Source organism: Natrix helvetica, assembly GCF_964273705.1.
Source record: "Natrix helvetica genome assembly, chromosome: 4".
Classification (NCBI taxonomy): domain Eukaryota; kingdom Metazoa; phylum Chordata; class Lepidosauria; order Squamata; family Natricidae; genus Natrix; species Natrix helvetica.
The window spans coordinates 99664625-99685715 of NC_138550.1; the positions used below are offsets into that span (position 1 = coordinate 99664625).

At 37.0% G+C, this 21091-nt stretch overlaps 1 protein-coding gene across 1 annotated transcript; it reads left to right on the forward strand.

Moving 5' to 3' along the window:
• Positions 1-342: 342 nt before the first annotated feature.
• On the forward strand, positions 343-20119 carry TMEM170B (transmembrane protein 170B). The gene is made up of 3 exons (XM_081953404.1): positions 343-884; positions 12530-12700; positions 17079-20119. The coding sequence occupies exons 1-3, from the start codon at positions 614-616 to the stop codon at positions 17207-17209; spliced, it is 573 nt and encodes a 190-aa protein (XP_081809530.1). The 5' UTR covers positions 343-613; the 3' UTR covers positions 17210-20119.
• Positions 20120-21091: the final 972 nt, after the last annotated feature.

The following is a 21091-nucleotide window of genomic DNA, read 5'->3' on the forward strand; positions in this document are numbered from 1 at the left end:
CCACCACGCTATCACCTCCCTCTCCTGCTTTGCCTTGCGAACGAGCATCGACCTCCTCGCGCCTCGTCTCGTTCCCCCATATGTACAAGGAGCCGCTGCAGGAGCGCCGCCTGTTTTATGGGTCGGGCGCGCGCGCGCGCGCGCGCGTGAGACCGCCCCCACCCGCCCGCCTGCCTCGCATTGGGAAGTGACTGATTGGAGGTTGGACCACGCGCGCAATCTTGGCAGGAGCAGCGGTTGGTCCGGCGGCTGGCCGGCCATCGGGGAGGGGAGGCGGTTACTCTCCGGCCGCGTCTCGCGGGTACCTCCTCCTCTTCCTCCTCCCCCCCCTCCCCTGCACTTTCCTCGCGGTCGGCGCGAGCTACTGAGTAGGGGGGCCATGAGGAGGCGGCGGCTTCGAAAGGGGGCGGGGATGGTCATAGCTGCCACCGCAGCTGCCCGGCGCCTACCTCCGCCTCCTTTTCCCTCCTCAGCCCCAGACCGCGGGGCTCTGTGCGCCGGCCAGCCTTAGGAGGGCCGCGGCGTCCATCCACCACCAACAGCGGTGGGAGGCGGAGAGCGAGCTAGCGGCCCCGCCGCCGCCGCCACCTTGTTTGTCCAGCTGCCGTCCTCGATGTCTCCCCCGCCGGGGGGAGCTCACCCCACCCGCGCCCCTTCGGCCCTCAGAGGCCTCGTGGGAGCCCGGCCTCAGCCTCCCGTTTCCCGAGGCTGCTGCCCGAACCAGACACGACTCCCGAGGCGGCGGCCCAGCAACGACAGAACCGGCCTGGTCGTCTTCCCCGCGGCGACCATGAAGGCGGAGGCGGGAGACCACATGATAAACCTATCGGTCCAGCAGGTGCTGAGCCTCTGGGCTCACGGCACATCGCTTCGGCATCTCACGGGTAAAGGCCGGGGGTGGCGGGCGCTTGGTGGGTTTAGTGGGACATGGGGGGGAGGTAAGTGGTAGAGGGTGATCGGTGGGCAGCATTTGGAAAATGAGAGGGGCTTCTTCTCAATTGTAGACAATGTGGCATTACCCAGATGTTTAGGATAAGTGCCAGGGGCTGATGGGATATGCGACCTAAAAATGGGAGGGGGAGAGAAGCAGTCACCCACCGTGCACACCCATGTTCTCAATCTGGCATGTAAGCAGGTCTCAGGTTCCCTGGTGAAAAGGTGAGTAGAAGTGGCAGGCTGCGTTTTAATAGCTGATGCTAATTTCCTGATTGTTGGTATAGAAGCATTTGTGTGGGTTAGGTGGGATGGATTTTTCTCCCTGCAGTCATTCTTCTAGAAACTAGAAGAACTAGGTGAACATTTTCAGGACTGATGTACCATTGCATTCTTCCTTGAGTAAGAGAGCGACTGGTCCAAGGTCACCCAACTGTTCTCATCGCCTAGAGTAGAACTAGAAATTAGATTCCTGTTCCTAGTCCACTACCTTAGCCACTAGACCAAACCAGGTCTTAGTTGGGATGAGATGATACAATTCTTTATAGATCATCAGATAAATATTCTGTAAGAATATAGACAGCAAATAAGATGCTTTTTTTAAGCCAATGTGCGTTCAAGAAATAAACATAACATTCTAACAATGAATTTTGATTGTATTTTGGTCTTACAATATGTACTGTTTACTAAAATATCCAAGAGGAAATTATCAGATATGTCTTTTGTACATTGGGATGTGAGATCCAATTTTCTGTTTCTTTTAAGGCTAGTTAGTTAATAGGGCCTGTGGTATTCATAGCTGATCAGCAAATAGTTAGGAGAAAGTAATGAGAAAAAGAGTTTAAGATATGTGAGAGTTCCTAAAAAGGAAGGCCAGAAAGTATCAATACAAATAATTTCAGTAAAGGAAAAAAAATGGAAAACATCAAAAACCAGTGTGGTTACTCAAAAAAAAAAAAGTGTAACAACGCGAGAAGGAAGATGATGAAAGAAAAACATGTGCAGGTAGTTTAGAACTATAAATTTAATAACAGGAAACTAAAGCTGAGAATTATATGAGATCATTAAAGGATACTAAGAGCAATGTCTAAGAGAGATACATTCAAATTCATTCAAATTACTAGTCACTGAGTGAAAGTGATGAAATTGTAACAAGTAACAACGAAAAGACAAAGCTTCCCAGTTCTTTAGTCCTCTCCCCTAAGAATATATGTATGTATTGTATCCCATTAGGAAGTGGCGAAAAGCAAAATAATGGGCAAACTTAAAGCTTAGAGATTGATAGAATAATGGCCAGGAGCTATGTACTTTGAATGAGTTTAAATCTCCATAGCTTCCTAAATTGCATGCATATTGGAAAATCATTGAATTGACATGACTGGTGATTGGCAAGTATTGTTTCTATCTCCCAAATTGGGAAAGAGGCTAATCCAGGGTATTATTTATCATTCACTCTGATGTTGATACCTGAAAACATTTCTAGAGTTCTTTATTCTTTGCACACAGTTAAAACAAAAATACACACCCTAGAAGCACAAAGATATATGGAAAGCTTGAATGATATATTGCATCAAGTGATACAATTTCATAATGCAATATCAAATTGCAGAGCTATACTAAGAGCCTCTGTTTCATAGTAATTTTATTAAACATTATAATTAAAAAGCTAAGAACCGGTACAAATTAAAGGAACAAAAAAAACCCAAAAAGTATATGAAAGAAAAAGAAATTACGTATCCTTTATAATAAGTATAAGAAATAGTGACAAATCTTTCTCTTAAAATTCATCAAATAATCTGTTCTCTCATCTCTTTTCTAATGTCCTAGAATGTGATGACGTCTCATTTTTTCCTTTTCCCTTCTTACAATATTCGAAACTGTAACAACTCTCTCTTATAAATCCAGTATAAGAAAGTTATGCAGGTCAGTCTTTTGGTTAAGCAAGACATAAACCATTTGAATATCCTGTGTAGTATCCCCTTCCACAGCATTCCCATAGCCCAGTGATGGCAAAACATTTTGGCACCGAGTGTCCAATCCAGAATGTGTATGTGCATGTGCACATGCGCGCATCAGCCATTTGGTCTTTGGGTTTCTGGCATGCACATGCGCACTAGCCAGCTGGTCTTCATATGTGCCGGAATGCTGGAAATCCAAAGACCAGTGCATGCCAGAAATCAGAAGAGCAGCTGGCGACAGCGTGAGTGCCCACAGAGAGGAATCTGTGCCACCTCTAGCACACCTGCCATAGGTTCACCATGACAGCCATAGCCCATCATTTTTAAACCTACTTTCAAATCAGATTCAGTCTCATAAAGTTTTTTCTTCCTCCATATAATCTTCCAGACACAATCTGTATATAATGGCAGACGTTTTTAAAATTAACATCCAATTCCGTTGTTCATTAAAAAAGCTAGTAAGACAAATTTAGATGTTTTTCTCATTTAATTGTAATCTTTAATTCCTACTGGTTCCCTCCAGTGTCCAACCTTCAAAATCCCATTTATATATATTTTATTAAGTATTCAAAACAACAGCATTTTCCCATGAGAAGGATTCTGATAATTAATTCCAGAATCTTATTTCAAATCCATTTGGGCCCTTAGCTTCAGTGCCTAGAGACAGCAGAAAAGAAGGAACTGGAGAAAATAACAAAATACAAAGACCTGCAGATGGAAGTAGGATGACTATGACAAAAGAAAGCACGGATAATACCAATCATAATAGGCACCATAGGTGCCATCCCAAAACATCTGGAGCACCTTGTGAACACCATCGATATTGATAAAATCACCCAGTCAATTGCAACAGGCAGCTTTACTTGGAACAGCTTACAGCAGGCTGGGGAATTCTGGAAGTTGAAGTCCACAAGTCTTAAAGTTCCCAAGTTTGGACACCCCTCGCTTACAGCTTTCAATGATAGCTTTAGCACCATCAAATAACAACATCTACCTTTCCCAGGTCCTTGGAAAGGACTTGATAGAAAGATAAGAATGCCAAATCTAGTCTAAACATCTGGATGATTGTGTGACAAACCATATTTTTAAGTCCTTAAACTTGTATGAAACTTCTTTCATTAAAGATTGAAGATAACTCATGCAGTGTAGTAATACTTGCTTTCATGAAAGTACCTAATTTGCAAAATGTGGTTAACAAGCAATTTTGACTTTTGGAAGCTATTGAACCATGGTTTGGGCTAGGCTGCTTTATTATTTTATTTATTATTTGCCTCCCATCTTACTATTCAAAGCAACTCTGAGTAGCAACTGTCTGGAGCACTTGGGGAGAACCCTGGTCCTCTTTGTCCAGAGAGGAATAACAGAGCCTGTCCTTTCACCTGCTCTTTATTCCACTACAATTGTCAGAATCGCTCTTATGGAACTATCTTTAGTTTGCCATTTCTTCCTCAGAAGTGATAAACTATATGCTAAGAGCTTCTCAATAGTAATGACAGTGAAACAGAATTTGGTCTTAGTCACTGAATTTGGCTAACTTAATAGCTGCCTCAGATAGAACTTAGAAAATATAGGTCAGATAATGTAAACAGACCACTATTACAGTAATAGGGATCTCTAAGCATCAGAATAAAAAAACCATCTTGTTTCAGCTTTGCTTTTCAACATTTTGCCTATTGAAAAAACAGAAAACAATATAATATTGACCATTTGTCAGGCTGGATGGTGAAGAACAAATATGGCTAAACTACCGGTAACCTCTATTGGGGAGAGGGAATAGGTTCCTTAATAGAATATGAGAATGCTATAAATATAAAATAACATGATTTTAGAAAAGCATTTGATAAATTCATTCCAGTAGGCTTGACATTCTGATTACCAAATTGTTAATTGTGGACTGGATGGCAAATAGAATATACCTGGTTCAAAAATTATATTCAAAAAGTGCTCTCGGTACTTTCTCAGTAATACTCTCAGTCATTTTGAAGAGGCGGAAGAAATGCTGATCAGATTTTCAGATCAGACAAAATTGAGAAGAATAGCTAATTCTGGGCCAGCTGTAGCCTTCGGGTGCATCTCAAGGGGAGCCCCATGTAGAGAGCATTGCAGTAATCGAGGCGCGAAGTCACCAGGGCATGAGTGACTGTGCGAAGGGTGTCCCGCTCTAGTAGGGGGCGCAATTGGCACACCAGGCGAACCTGGTGGAACGCCCCCCTAGCCACGGCCGTCACATGATCATCCAGCAACAGCCGGGAATCTAGGAGGACGCCCAAATTGCGCGCCCTGTCCACCGGGGGCAATTGTTCACCCCCAATGGCCAGAGATGGAACATACTGGCTAAAGCGGGGCGCCGGTAGCCACAGCCACTCCGTCTTGGAGGGGTTGAGCTTGATTTTAGATGCATCGGCTGAAATGTGTATCAGCTGTATTGAAAATATAGTTTTCAAATCATGGGAAGTAATATACCTTGCACTGACTAACTGGTCAGGCCCATGTTAGAGTACAGTATCCAATTTTGTGCACCATTTAAGAAATATTAAGAGAAATTGGAACATGTTCAGAGAAGATCAAAAGTATGATTAGAAGACCAGAAATGATGTCTTGTGAAGTGAAGACATTGTGAAGACATTGAAAATGCTAGATATATTTAGCCATTGTGATAGCAATACCTGAAAGGATATCACACAAAAAGAGATTAGAACCTGTTCTTTGTTGCTCCAAAGTGCAAAGTTATCAATCGGATAACTCCAAAGTTATCCAATTGATAGAGGGTTTTCCTTCTCTTAATGTGAAAAGTTTTGGGGAGTAAATAAATAAAATAAATGGGTTCAGCAAAAAGTGGAAAATATCTATAAGGATGTTTTGGATTTTTGTATTAAACAAAAAGAGTTTGTTTTACTGGAAGGGGCCATTTACCTAATGGTTCCTTCCAACTTTGTACTTTTATGAGGTTTGGTATCAATTAAACATTTATCATGCCTGACAATGAGTTAGCAGTCACTAATATTTTAATATAAAAACATTTTAAATTATAAAAATACATCTAAAAAGAATCATATTAGAAAATGAATATCATTTCTATTGTTGTACAGTATGTCTATCTGGTAGATTGAAGTTTCATGAATAAAGCTGTTTTTTTCTTTAGAATGGTTATTTTATACAAATAAAATATAGAGATTTAATTTTTCAATAAGTAATTTGATGTATTAAAATTTATTTAATTAAATAAGTGATTTAATAATTAAATAATAGAAATGCTATCAAAGTTTTGATTTACCTAAACAAAATTGCAAAGGAGTGTTTTGCAATGTATTCTGAAAGGGGAGAAATGTAGAAGTGGAAGGAATTTTACCTGCCTTGCTTTGTCTTTCTAGCTGTTTTTGAATGAACTGTGCAGTACTAATATATTTTGTAGGATAAATATTTCACTTGCTGCTCTGGCTCTCAGCAATAATACATTCTCAGCTCTTTTCTCAGCAGTGTTGGTTTGATTGTTGCCCTTAAAATCATACAGGACAAAACATAGAACTGTGTTGTTTTTTTCTTCCGTTCAATCATATTCAATTCTAAAAGACTACATGGACAAGTCCCTGCATTTTTCTTGAGATGTGATTTGACATTGCCTTTTTCCTAGGGCTGAGAGAAAGCGAGTAGCCCAAGGTCAACCAGTTCGCTTTGTGCCTAAACCAAGAGTAGAACCTAAGGTCCCCTAGTTTCTAACCTGATGCCTGCACCTCTACAATTAACCGAATCATACATTTCCTGATCAAATAGCCAAAGTGACATTGATGGATTTTCTTCTTTGGTTTTCTAACTCATTTTTCATTGATATTCATATTTTTGGTGGGCAAAGACAATTTTGTATATGCTGGTTTTAAATAACCATTGATTTCCTAAGTTACTATTCTTTTGCTAGATACAGTCTCAATAAATGTGATAATTTTTCTATTTTTGTTTTGTTTCTGGTTATTAATATTACATATTCATTTGAATAAGAAGAAAGTTTGATGCGTGAATGTTGGTAGTTATTATATTGTTATGATAAATCCAGCTAACAAATTGTTTGGAAATACAATTACATTATTTTTTATTCTAAAAATGTCATAAATGAAGCCTATTTTTAAAAAATATGATCCTTGTAGAGGAGTGTTAAGATGACAATATGTGTCCTCTAGTTCTGATATATAATGATGTGACTATATTAAAAACAATAAGGTAGGGTTTTTTGAGAAAATCCAGCAAATGGTATCCTGCATCCCTCACTTGAGACCACTTGTGTAGTCTCATAAATTTGTTATGTCCTCCAATCAACATGTTCAAACTTGAAGCTTTGAATATTTCTGACCATATGGAAACTTACTGCTTTAAAATACTGTGTATTTTTCTCTTTTTGGAAATACATTTTTGCCTAGTATTATCAGATTTTACATTTGACATAGGTATAAAGTGTGCAGTCCAGGGATTGCATGGAGCCACAAACCTTTCCCAAGAATGGGTGAAAAGGCTTAGTTTTTTCGTTTCTTTTTTCCTGTTTTAAACACTTTGTGGAGGGCCATGAGATGGAAGGAAGCTTGCATAAAGAGAGGCTGCAAAATGTGAAGCCTTCTTGTAAGTTTACGTATAGGAAAAACTACAACTGTAATAGATTGAAAAAGTACAGGGAGTTTTGCCCCCTTGTCTTCCTGGCCTGGTGTTTCATACCACCACCGTTACTACTACTACTACTACTGTCATGTTAGGAGCACCGAAGCACTTCCAGATTGAAAGGACATCAGTGACGTCAGGGGATGCCCAGGTAAGGGCTCCTTTCATGTCCCCGTTAAGCTGCCCACCGATGTGGTACCCATCTCATAGTTGCCTGCTTTCAAACTGCTGGGTTGGCAGGAGCTGGAGCAAGTGAAGGGTGCTCACTCCTCCTGCAGCATCAGCTGGGTTTCAAATATGAGCCTACCAATTGTTAGCCCAGCATTCTAACCATATGAGCCAGTAGTGTTGTGTTTCATATAGAAGCCAAGCTTCTGGAAGATAGAACTTCTTCCCTGTTCTGTATATTCATAACTATTCTAGAAAAAAACAATCTTCTTGCTTCAAGCTCTTCACAAATGGCAAATCTCCTGCAAGTGGTAAGCTAAGAACATAGTATGTAAAAAGAGATGGAAAGTAAAAGCAGTTTACAGAAGAGGAAAAAAATCTACAGTATTTAAAGGAGTAGGATGTCACATAAAAGCAGAAACCATATGTTAACAAACTACCATGAATAAATACAGTTATAAAAATTATCTGGAGCATATTCTTAATTAAGTATTAGAGAAACAATAAATCTTTACCTTAAGAAAATGTGAGTACTGTCTTTGATTCCATGAAGCCTCAAATGGAAACCTTTATGAGTGCTGATCATCTGTTCTGTCTGGGTCAGATCCACCCAAAATGAATTTGTGACATTTCAGGTTGTAAGGCATTAACACCTTACAACCTCCTACTTAAGTTAATTTCTGGCCACTCTCACTTTTGGATGAAGTCCTTGATATACTGTGCAAAGCCAGTGCCAGTGTGGAATAGATGGGTTACGTAGTCTGAAAGGCTATAACGTTTAGAATTAAATTTTATGAATTTTACTGAGGAATAAATTCCATTTTGCACAGGAGGACTTACTTTCCACTGTTTATAATTGTCAGCTAAAACTAATTATAGGTGATTTTGATAGATGGATAAATGGGATAAGCTAGCTAGGCAAGCGGGCAGGCAGACCTACCCAATACATTATCTTGTCTATGAGGGAAAATGTTAGAATTCAGAAAGTATATGGCAGCGATGGCGAACCTTTTTTGGCTCGCGTGCCATAAGTGGGGGGAGCGCAGGGAGGTCGTATGCGGGTGTGCCGCAGCCATAATGCAATGCGGAGCCCCAGTGCGCATGCACGCACTACAGGCGCTCCCCCCATTTTTACATGCTTTTTTCGCCCTCCCCAGGCTCCAGAGGCTTTATAGGAGCCTGGGGAGGGTGAAAACAGCCTCCCCGGACACCCTCCGGAGGCGTCAGGGAAGCCTCCAGACAGTCCCTGAAGCCTTCGGAGCGCTCAAAACGATCCTCCGAGCAAACCAGAAGTCACTTCCGGTTTGCTTGGAGGATCGTTTTGAGCGCTCCGAAGGCTTCAGGGACTGTCCGGAGGCTTCCCTGACACCTCCGGAAGGTGTCCGGGGGGGCGGGGGAGGCTCTTTTCGCCCTCCCCAGGCTCCTATAAAGAAAAAACGGTGAACTCAGCTGGCCAGCTGACAGGGCAGCGCCTCGTGTGCCCTGACAAATGGCTCCGCGTGCCACAGGTTCGCCATCACTGGTATATGGGTTGTGTAAAGAGTTAGTTTTTTTTTCTTTCCCCAATTAGAGAAATTGCCTAAACAACTTACCTTTTCCTATGCTGCTTTAATCTGGTTCCAAAAACTGCTAACCACAAGTTAACAAGCTCAGCTCTTTGACCTAAATTAGTTGATTAAACTTTATTGCTCGCTCAGCTGTTACAGAATAGGGACAAGACCCTAATAAATTTCACACTGAAGATTTTTTATTTATTTATAAACAATCTATGCTAGTCCATTCCTCTGGATATGGTATCCCCAATAAGCAATAATAATAAATCAGGTTAAACAAAACACTGTTTATAACAAATTCTGGTAAAGAAATTGTTGAATAGTGGAAAAATATTAAGAGCGCAATGAAAAGCACAACATTCTGGAAAGAATTTGATGAAAAACAAAAGGAAGATGTAGTGAGAGCAATAAAAATGATTCAGATGCAACTCAAAAATATAAAGAACTGGAGTATCCTCCAAAAAGATTAACTGCATGATTTTTGGCTCTAATCTTGATAAACCTACACTCCAAGCTAGCAACACAACTGAATAACCTTCTGCAAACAACAATAAAATGAAGAATGAAATAACATTTCTAGTATCAAAAGGCAAGGGGAAAGCAAAAGATGGCTCTAGGCCACAGGTGTCAAACTCGATCGCATCACGTGACATTGTGGTTGTTGTTTTTTTGCCTTTGTGGAGTTGGAGTGGGCATGGTCTGCGTGTGACACATTTGGCCTGTGGGCTGCCAGTTTGACAGGCCTACTCTAGCCGTATAACTTGCTGGCTCACAACACTGAAATTATCAAGTGGGATTATGAAAAATCTACACAAGTTTATTTGAAATGAACAATAGAACAAAAGAGGTTTCAAAAATTCACGCAGCACAAAATACCAGCTGCTAATTGATAACAACGATCCTTCAGTTGCAAAAAAAAAAAAAAAAGATGTATAGAATTTTTTAAAAGCATTAAAATCACTGTTCCTAGACATTTTAGGAAGAAAACTGTGTTAACGTATGGTAGCCAAAAATCAGAAAGAGTCTGGTAGTCGGGCGTTTCTGACTAATAAATTTTATTAAAAGACAAGCTTTTAATGCAGCTCACTTTATCAAATGCATAGAGTGAAATACAGGAGTAAAATTTGGCTTGAAGAGATGTGCTAGTTTGGCACTTAATGAAGATAAGAATAGAAGATGGATTACAGCTAACGAATGGAAATGCCATTAGACACATGGAACCTGAAGGATATCAATACTGACTATTAATGAAAACTTCTGATGTACTGTATACCAAAATAAATCCATCTGCTAAACTTAATATTTAGTTCTAATACTTTTCAAAATAAATAATGCCCACTAATATAGCATTTTATTCTATTTAGGTATTAGTATGATGTCTCATAAATTCTCTGATTTATGATCAACAAACATAATTTGATTAAAAATAGAATAGTATAAAATAACATGAAATACAGTGGAACAAAACTTGCAAGGTCTCCAAACCACAGGCTGAATTGATTAGTTTTAATTTAAGAACAAAAAGTTCTTCATCCTGATGAGCCAGTATCCAGCTTCTCTTTTTTAGGGAAAAATGTGGTTGTGTAGCACCAAAGATGGCATGGTTTCCAGGCTCATTTGTGCAGTGGCACCAAGTGACCAAAGTTGTTTGCATGACGGTCATAAAATGAATCAATACAGTCATTAAGCAAATCACTTATTAAGTGAATCACATGGTCATTAAACAAAGCTAGCATATCCAATAGACATCTTTGTTCCATTTCCCACCAGAAAGCAGGAAAATGTCACAAATTGTACCAAGTGACCTTGGAATGCTGCAGCTGCTCAGAAATGCAAGCCAGTTATTAAGAGCCCAAAATATCACATGATTTTTGGGGGGAAGGGGGGAATTGCAATTTGGATGATGAATCAAATAGTTTTTGTAATGTCCATCAAACTTTGGAATGGTCAAATTATTGTAAGTTGAGAACTTCTATTCCTATTGGATTCTGGTTTAGTTAAATAGATTTTATATGATTCAATATATGTCTCTGAAGGAATATTTTCAAATTAGTGATGAAAATTAAAAACAGTAAAGCATACTGTGGTATTGCACTGTAAAACACAACCTGTTTTTGAAAATGAATGTTTCTATGATAGAAATATATTTTATTAAAGCACTATAACTAGTATGTGTGGTGAAACTCTATGGTTTTAAATATTATATTTTTGAATAGTCCTATATCTGCACACCGAGGTAATTCCATAAATTTAAAGATTTGTTTTATTTACTTGAGTATTTAACATCTCCAAATAAACAGAATTTTAATATAACATAAAGCATTGAGCAATTCAAAAAAATAATATTCTGTTATTCTACATATCTCAGTCCTATGTAGCTGACATTCAGTCCTCAAATAATAAGAAACCTCAGTCTATAAACATTCAGAAGCAATGTATTGATAACTGCAATATTATTAGCTTCATCAGGGAAAAACCCATCATTTTGCATATTGCCCATTTAAGCAAAGCAAATACCTTCAATACTTTACTTTCGGTATTACTTCTGAACAGTTAATATTCTGTATTTTGGTTCCCTTAAGTTACGTTCTTATTTTAGCTTATTTTATAAATAGAGTGTGTGACTTTGTATTCATGAGAGATATTTATATGTACACACACACACACACACACACACACATGAACAGTATGTACCCATATACATATATGTATGTATTCTGCTAGATACCATAGACACATTAGCATAACTATGAAGTGGTCCTTTTAAAATTTCTTTTGTTTAATATTTAATTCTTCATATAATTGTTTTGCAACCTGTTAACAAAAAAAGTAATCTTGGTAGCTCACAGAAAAGGAAAGAAGAAGAAAAATGTAATACAGAAATATGCGCAGTCCTTTTGAAAATGTATAGTGGCAGAATAATGAAATGAACTGGTACTATGTGTGAGGATTATTTCCATGCATTTGACATATAGCCTATTCATAATTATTTAATATTACTTTTTTATATAATTTGCACATTCCCCACTGGCAAAAATTGTCTACTAGGTAGTTTATAGGAAAAGGGTGGGGTGGAGATAAGAACATTGAGCTATACATAATATTTTTTTAAATGGATAGTGGACAAGATAATAAAATTAACTTGTAAGTGAGAGTTACTTCTGTGCATGCATTTATATCTCTATCATTTTTCAAATACTTTAGTATATATACGTATTTGTTGTCATCAGAAAGAAATAAGAAATATTAACCTGCTGTTTGATTACTTTTTTCCAGAAATGTGGTACTGGGTTTTCCTATGGGCTCTCTTCTCTTCTCTCTTTGTCCACGGTGCTGCAGGAGTGTTAATGTTTGTCATGCTGCAAAGGCATAGGCAAGGGAGAGTAATCTCTGTCATTGTGGTCAGCATTGGATTTCTGGGTTCTGTAACTGGAGCTATGATAACCAGTAAGTCTTACATGTTCAAATATAGTTGTGGTTCTTTTTGAAGATTATTACTAGCAATTGTAATAAATGTTCATGTATTGCTTCTGTTCATATTTTTGGAATTTTGTATTGGAGTGCTGTTCATTCTCTGAAAGAAAAATATCATGCATAAGATTGTAGCTATTATATTATAATAATAATATCCTAGGCATAATTCTCTCCCAGTGCCATTATCTGATAAATGACCGCAGAGATAACCATAGTTCTTACTCTCAAATTACATAATGGCTTTATATACATATTTTGTGAATTTCTGATAATGTACTTGCATCATTTGTGTGCCAGGTCTGTTCCTTAACCTGTCCTTTTATACTAGTACAGTTTTAAAAACCCTACATTTTGAAGTCTAAAGTAGGAGTGTCCATTTCCATGCGTCAAACTGATAATAAAAATCTGGACTTTTTTTTAAAAAGGGTTCTATATTACCTTCTTATTGCTATTCCAGCTTTGGTGAAAATAGCAATAGCTATTTTTTAACCTTCCCTTATAAAAGACATCTAATGCAACAATGGCAATAAGGGATGGGAAATTATGACAACACTTTGTAAAGCACTGAAAGAGCTGTGATATACTGGAATTCTGGATAAATAATAATAGTATAACCATTGTATAGTAAGTTTTCAGTTGCCAGCAGAACAAATTTGCATGAATTGCTGGTCCACGTTAGTGCAATATTGCAGTGGAGCTTAGTAAATTTAGCAACTAAAACCTGGCATTTTTATGTTAATGCATGTTTTTTTTCTGTATTAAAGATAATGAAGCTTCTAAAGAACTATTTAATAACTTGACAATGAGACTGTGTCCAATAAAGATATTGTCTATGTATTCTTCAGACAATTTTACACTTTTGCAATTAAGGCAATCTGTTGCACTTACATTCTCTTCAAAATGTTGTTACAATCTAAAGTGCTTTAGGAGATAGTTACTGAAATAGTTATACCTACTAAGAATAGCTTCTCAAAAGAAAAAAAAATGTTATCTGACCATTTATAAAGCTTTTATATACCTTTATTAGGTACACTATTTTGCTTATCATACCAAATTAAGATTAATTTATTTCAATTCACAAAATTGTTTTATATATATATATATATATATAAATGTCGGAAATGTATATATGTCACTCTGACCCAAACAACCAAAAAGCGCAGTTCCTTAATAAATGTGGAAGGTACTGTACAGTAGTTCTCTCCTGGGTCAAGTTAGACACTTGCTGCACCTTCTTTCTATGACTTCCAGATTCCTAAAGGATTTACTAATTCCTTATGAAAAGGAGCATTGCTTGGAGTTGTCAAGCTAGTGCTTAGTGATTCCAGGAGATGCGCAATCATCCCTCATAAAACAATTGGGATCTCCTGAGTTTTTTACAATCGTTTTTGGAGGAAAGCAAAGCTTGTACCCATATATGAGTGTGTGTGTGTGTGTTGTGTACCTGTGGTAGATTTATATTCCCTATATAATTTTTTTATAAATTTGTTAGGAGCAACAATCTATGTAATACCTTTATAACCATTTTGTACAGTATAACTTGCTGTATAAATATTGGCTTTATTAACTAGATAGAATTCTTTCATTATGATTTAGTTATGATTTATTTAGTATTGGGTTTTCCCCTACGCACAGATTTTGATATATTCTTTGAGATAATCACAGAAATGTAAAAAATACTTTATAACATAACTTTAAGCAAGCCATTAATGTGCAGTCTTTGCTTTCGGGTTGTCTGTCTTCTACTGATTTGGAGTTGTGATATTTTGGTTTAATAAATTAAACCATCAATTAGATTTGCATTTGATATGAAATCAATTCTGTTTTTGCAATACAAAAGAGAAATGTATTTAGTTTGTTATAGGAGTCATTTCAGTAACCAAGATTTGTTCTTATTGTTTTTATATTTGATTTGTATGGTTCTCTTACAAAAATTAGAATGATAAAAATGAAGTGTCCTTATCTGCCACATTTAATTTAATTAAATAATTATGTACACGTACACCCACACACATACACATACACGGTAGCTTTAATATAAAGACTATCAGATCTACAATACCTTAAGAGAACCCACATATTGTGATTAATGATACTGCCAGCTATTGTTTTAAATAGGAAGCAATGTCTGCTTTAAAAATACCCAGTGCATACAGGATTTTATTTACATATAATAAAACTTTCTGTATTTTTTAAATCTTCACATCAAAATATAAGCTTAAATCAGAACATAAACATCTTACAGAAACCGTTACGGTAAGGTAGAGTGAGAAAGATGGTAGATTAATCTTATGCTAATGATAGAATAATTTATGGAAGTTTTCTATAAGAAAAATTATATTAAACATCAAACTATTTTTCAGATAATTGAACAATAATTATTAGAATGAACCCTATTTCTTTTTTTAAAAAAATCAATAAAATATTCATTTTTCTGTGGGGGGAAAAAACAGTTTATTTCAAGTAGAATATAGCTAGTCCTCAATTTACAACTACAGTTGGGACAGGAATTTCGGTTGCTTAGAAATGCAGTTGTTAAGTTAAATAAGTCATTATGGGACTGAACCTGATTTTATGTCTGTTTTTATAACAATCATTAAGCGAATCACATGATTGTTAAGCAAATCCTCCTTCCCCGGTTGATGTTGCTTGTCAGAAACTGACTGGAAAGGTTGCCGATTGTAATCACGTGACTGCAGGAGGCTGCAACTATTTGTAAATGTGAGCTGGTTGCCAAGTATCCAAATTGGGTCACATGATCTTGAGAGGAGTGCATCAATTGTAGCTTTGAGGACAGGTTACAAATTATTTTTTCTGAGGCTGTTCTAAGTTTGAACCATTATTAAATGAAATGTCATAAATCAAGAACTATCTATAGTATGGTTACCAGCTTTGAACCAATCCAGTATATTAAACTACGGTCTAATGTTGCTTTTGTGATTCTTCCTTGATTTAAAGTTTATTTTTTGCTCAGTTGAAATAGGAAACTGATTAAATTGAAGTACTTCTCACTGTTCTCCAAGGTAGAGTAGAGATCAATGCATACCCTGTTGAACTAAGCATATGCATTAGCTGTAAGTGGAATAGGATTCAATTGGAGAAGGTGGATTACTTTGCCCCTGTTTTCTAGGCCGAATGCTTGATAAGGTTTAAACATTTGAAACATTAGACAGTGGATCAAGGTTCAAAGGAAATTGGTCTAGACCAGTGATGGCGAACCTTTTTTGGCTCGTGTGCCACAAGTGGGGGGAGCGCAGGGGGGTCGAGTGTGGGCGTGCCGCACCCATAATGCAACGCGCGACCCCCCCAGTGTGCATGCGCGCACAACGCGCGACCCCCCCCCCATTTTTACATTTTTTTTGCCCTCCCCAAGCTCCAAGGGCTTTATAGGAGCCTGGGGAGGGCAAAAAGAGCCTCCCCCGACCCCCTGGAGGCCCTCCAGAGGCTTCAGGGACTGTCCGGAGGCTTCCCTGAAGCCTTCGGAGCGCTTAAAACCACCCTCCGAGCAAACCGGAAGTGACTTCCGGGTTGCTCGGAGGGTCGTTTTAAGCGCTCCGAAGGCATCAGGGAAGCCTCGGACGGTCCCTGAAGCCTTCGGAACGCTTAAAATGACCCTCCGAGCAACCCGGAAGTCACTTCCGGTTTGCTCGGAGGGTGGTTTTAAGCGTTCCGAAGGCTTCAGGGACGGTCCCTGAAGCCTCCAGGGGGGCGGGGGGCTCTTTTCGCCCTCCCCAGGCTCCTATAAAGCCTCTGGAGCCTGGGGAAGGCAAAAAATAGCTTTTAAAAAGGTGAACTCAGCTGGCCAGCGCACGCATGCGCGCTGGCCAGCTGACAGGGCAGCACCTCGCGTGCCCTGACAAATGGCTCCGCGTACCACTTGTGGCACGCGTGCCATAGGTTCACCATCACGGGTCTAGACTGTATATAAATAAAGAATTTGTAGAACAGTATCACTACAGAATTGAGTTCTATTTTAGGATGTTTCATCAGCAGTCAACAATCAGAAAGTAAACCTTTAGATTATTTGATCATCGGTCTTGTGTAGGCTTTTAATTATTAGTTTCTTACATGGGTTGGGAACTTTAAGTCTCACCGAATGGGGGGAGCTGAACACATATGAATGCAAAAGAAGTGTTTGACTTTTGCTGGATCATTCCTTAAATATCCTGTAGAAGAGTATCTATTTACATGTTAGTAAATTATGGAATCATACTGTACTTTCTGTCCAGTGTGATAAGAGTTGTAAAATCAATTGTGTATGGAGGAGGGGAACATTACATATTGACTATACGGTGATTTTTGAATATATTTTTTTGGTTCTGATTATAATTGTCTTCCTTGTCCCTTTCAGGTGCAGCAGTAGCTGGAATTTACAGAGTGGCTGGGAAAAGCATGGCTCCCCTGGAAGCACTGGTGTTTGGAGTTGGGCAGACTGTACTGACAATAATTATTTCATTTTCAAGGATTCTTGCAACACTTTGAATCTTCTTGCTACACTTTGAATTTTTTATGAAAGTGCTGTGCATAAAAGGAAGCAGTCTGCAATGAAGCTTTCCAGAAATGGCTTCAGTAGCTGATGGATTGGAATTACCAGGGAAATGCATGGTATGTGGACTGCAAATTAGAGGCTCTATCCATTTGGAAAATGCTTTCCTCTAGAGTCCAAAAATGACACCCTACTGCACTGTACCTAATGTGCCTCTGTCATAGGCAAGGTGTGATCCATTAAGGAGAAGCTGGAGATAAACCACCTTGTGAAGCTGCTAATCAGTCAAACAGTTGGTGTTGTGATCATTGTGTGTGATGGTATTGAAGAAAATACAGGGGCATTTCTGAAGAATGAATAAATGTGCCAAATGTGAAATTGATTTAAAAAAAAGATTTATAATGTGACCATTTAGATGTGTAGTAACTGAATGCTGCAGACATAGTTTTAAAAATTCAGGTTCAGCAGCTAGATATTTGCTTATTATTAATCCAATCCCATTCAGTACAGAATATTAGCATGGCCATGGGAACAAAACAATTGTGAACTGATGTTATATGTGAGCAGATTCAGTACCTGAAGCAAAGCTATAATAAGGATATGAATGCTATTGATACAAAATGAGAGAATTTTATGAAGGGGTATATTAAGATGCATTGTATTCACTAAAGCCAGATTCAGTTATTTATTTCTACACATTTCAAACCTTATAATTTATGGTATACGCTGTAGTCACACTACAGATTTTGAAAAGTTGTATGGGTCAAATAATACAAACTGAAATGTCTTTAATGAAATGATCCATTACAAAGCCAATTTTAATGTTTCACTAATATCATTAAGACTAGTGGAAACCATAGATTTTGAAAAAAATCATATTTACCAGATTATACTGTGATAGATACAAAACTTTTTTGTATGTGATTAAGAACAAAATTATTTTGGTAAGCTGTTATAATTTTAAAAACAGAACAGTTTAATTTCCTTTTCAGTGTCCTATTTTTTATCCTAAAGGTGCTTTTCAAAAGGCATCTGGACTTCCTTGGGGCTTTCAAGGGAAAAAAACCCCAAGAAATTCCAGTTGCCCTTTGAAAAGCACCATCGGCACAACCATGATCTGGATAATTGAGAATCTCCACAGAATTTTCCCAATTTTTGGATAGTTTGGGAGCAGTTATATGTGACTTTTATCAGCTTAGCTTTGAATAGAATAGATACATTCTGTTTGTGTGCTTCAACAAAGGCCATAGTGGTGTGACTGTAACTGTCTTTATTATAAAATGTTATTAAATGAATACCAAGAACAGAAAGTACCATAATGGGTCAATGTGAATATTAGGAAGAAGTGACTCAATTGTATTTTGTCCTGACTCATAGGTCTCCTATGCAGTCAAGCCTGCACTGCATGTGCTGGTGTTTGAAAAAACTTTTGGAAGAGAGTACAAGTAACAATGGCTGAAAAACACAGTTTTACCATAGAAGCTTAGGTACTTTCATTGCCCAACTGGTTCATAATTCATTCACGCTCCTTCCTTAAAAAGTGGGATTTCTAGCTAGAAATTGGAACAAAGAACCTTGATATATTAACAGTGGAAATCTGTGTATGTGTGTGTTTTCCTCCATTAAGGAAGTACTGTGCAAATTTAATCCTAAAACTAAGATAAAAGTAGGTATTGTGCCTATATAAAAATCTTTTTAAAAAAGATAAAAAGACAAGCCCGTTGTCTAAAAAGTCATGATAATAGAACATACCCACAACAATAATAATTAGATATTACAATTCTTTGCTCCAGAGCTTTTCTAAATGTTGAGAAAATCTCAATTTATATTCATATGTGTTAATATATTAATTATCAAGGTTTATATTGGTCTAAAAGAGTTTTAAAAGATTTATTGTTTATCTTTTTGTCATTCTTATAATCGCAATGGTAGGCAGTTCCAGCAAGAATGAATCAATCTATATGGAACTACTACATCATTTGACAGCAGAGATCTCTCCGCAGTAGCCACAAAGATAAATTTTGTGTTCATCCTGCGCTCTGAATCAAGGTCATAAGACAGTGGAAATGGCATTAATACTGGGAATTTAATAAGATATATTTTGTTGAAACTAATTTAAAGTTAAATACCAAGGTACATTTATTTATTTATTTATTTATTTATTTATTTATTTATTTATTTATTTATTTATTTATTTATTTGCTAAATAGTAGTATAAAATGATTTTGGGGCGGTAGTGCCTTGAGTATATATTAGAACTAATTTTTTAGTTTCTCCATTTTTCTGCTGTTCTGTGTCTATTGATGGATTACTGCTTGGCAATGTTGTAATGGATGTGGTAGGGACGTTCCTATTAACAAGACAACAACAAACACAATTGAAGAATATTATGCCAATTCAAGCCATGAGGATTTTTTTAAAGAAAATTAGTTCAGTTTGAGGAAGATTATTTCTTCAATATTTTATCATAAGAATCTTGCATCTTAATTTCCATATTTTATTGAGCACCAAAACATGGTATATGTAATGCTATAGTGTTTATATGTAAACTGGTTTAATATTTAGTATTACTGTACAAAACTAATGGTTTTACAAAACAAACATTCTCAGGCCCCAGAACTAAAGACAGTTATATAGATTGTATTTGTATAAATTGCTAATTATAAAGATTTTAGGGCTATATGCAGAAACATTGTTATGCTGGAAACTCAGATGCTTCTTATGTTTGCGATTGCCTCATCAGATGAAACTCCCAACAGTTTTCACAAAACAAATTCTATTGGTACTAGGCTAGGAATAATTTATATGATAGTAGAAATGCACTTTTTGTTACAATACTGCAATACATTCATTGTCCTCAGAATATGTTACATATTATTGTAAGTAACATTGCCATCTAAAAATGGGAGGAAAAAAAGCAAAAATACTTTGCAACAGGAGGCAATCATAGATAACCCCTAGTAAGATTAAACTGATGAAGTGTTTTGTAGATAAATCACTATATATGATTATTATTATTTTTTGTATAAAAGGATGGTGGATAGAACTTCTTACTGTTCTTGTTTAGTAATGGATATTTAAACACCTTTTGAACAGACAATAGATATCATTTAGTGAAGACATCTCTGGCCTCCCATGCCTTTGAACAGAATACATCAAACTTGTATTTTAAAGTGACTGCAGTGATAGTTATTTATTGCTTTTAAAAATGGATTTATATATTAAAAACAGGAATGAAGTAACCAAGGAAGTGTGTTTTAGAGCAATATTCTTTTATATTCATTCTTGAAAATAATATATAAGGAAAATGCTTATGTACTAGGACAAATTTTCATCTTCTAAAAAGGTTGAGTGTGTATGAATTCCGTGTAAGTTTATGTTAGAGTGCTGTAGTTCAGGGTGAAATGTTTTTTGTATGAATGGTATTACCATAATATTTCCAGCTGCTAAAATAAGTCAAAGAACTACCTATGATGTTCTCCAAAAATGTCTTTGAACAATTGTTTCAACTTGGACCAAGCATTCTTAAGAAAAAATGCAGTGTAACTTTTCAGCAGTACCAGTATTTGAACATGAACAGAGTTATTAACAACAATTGGAGAACAATTGAAAAATTCATACAATTCAAAATAAAACTCTTCCGAGCCTTCCTTTTTTTTAAAGTAAATAACATAGCTTAAATTTAAACAAATAGTATCTAATAGCATTCTAGACATTCTCTTTAATATTACTTAGATTAACAGGTTAAGTTGGTTTGTTTTATAAACATATGGACCAAAGAGGTGATTCAATCTTTGTTGTATTTATTTGTAATATAGCATTTTAAATATATTTTTCTTGAGTAATTTGAAGAAAGCAGTAGTGTTTCCTCTTTAGTT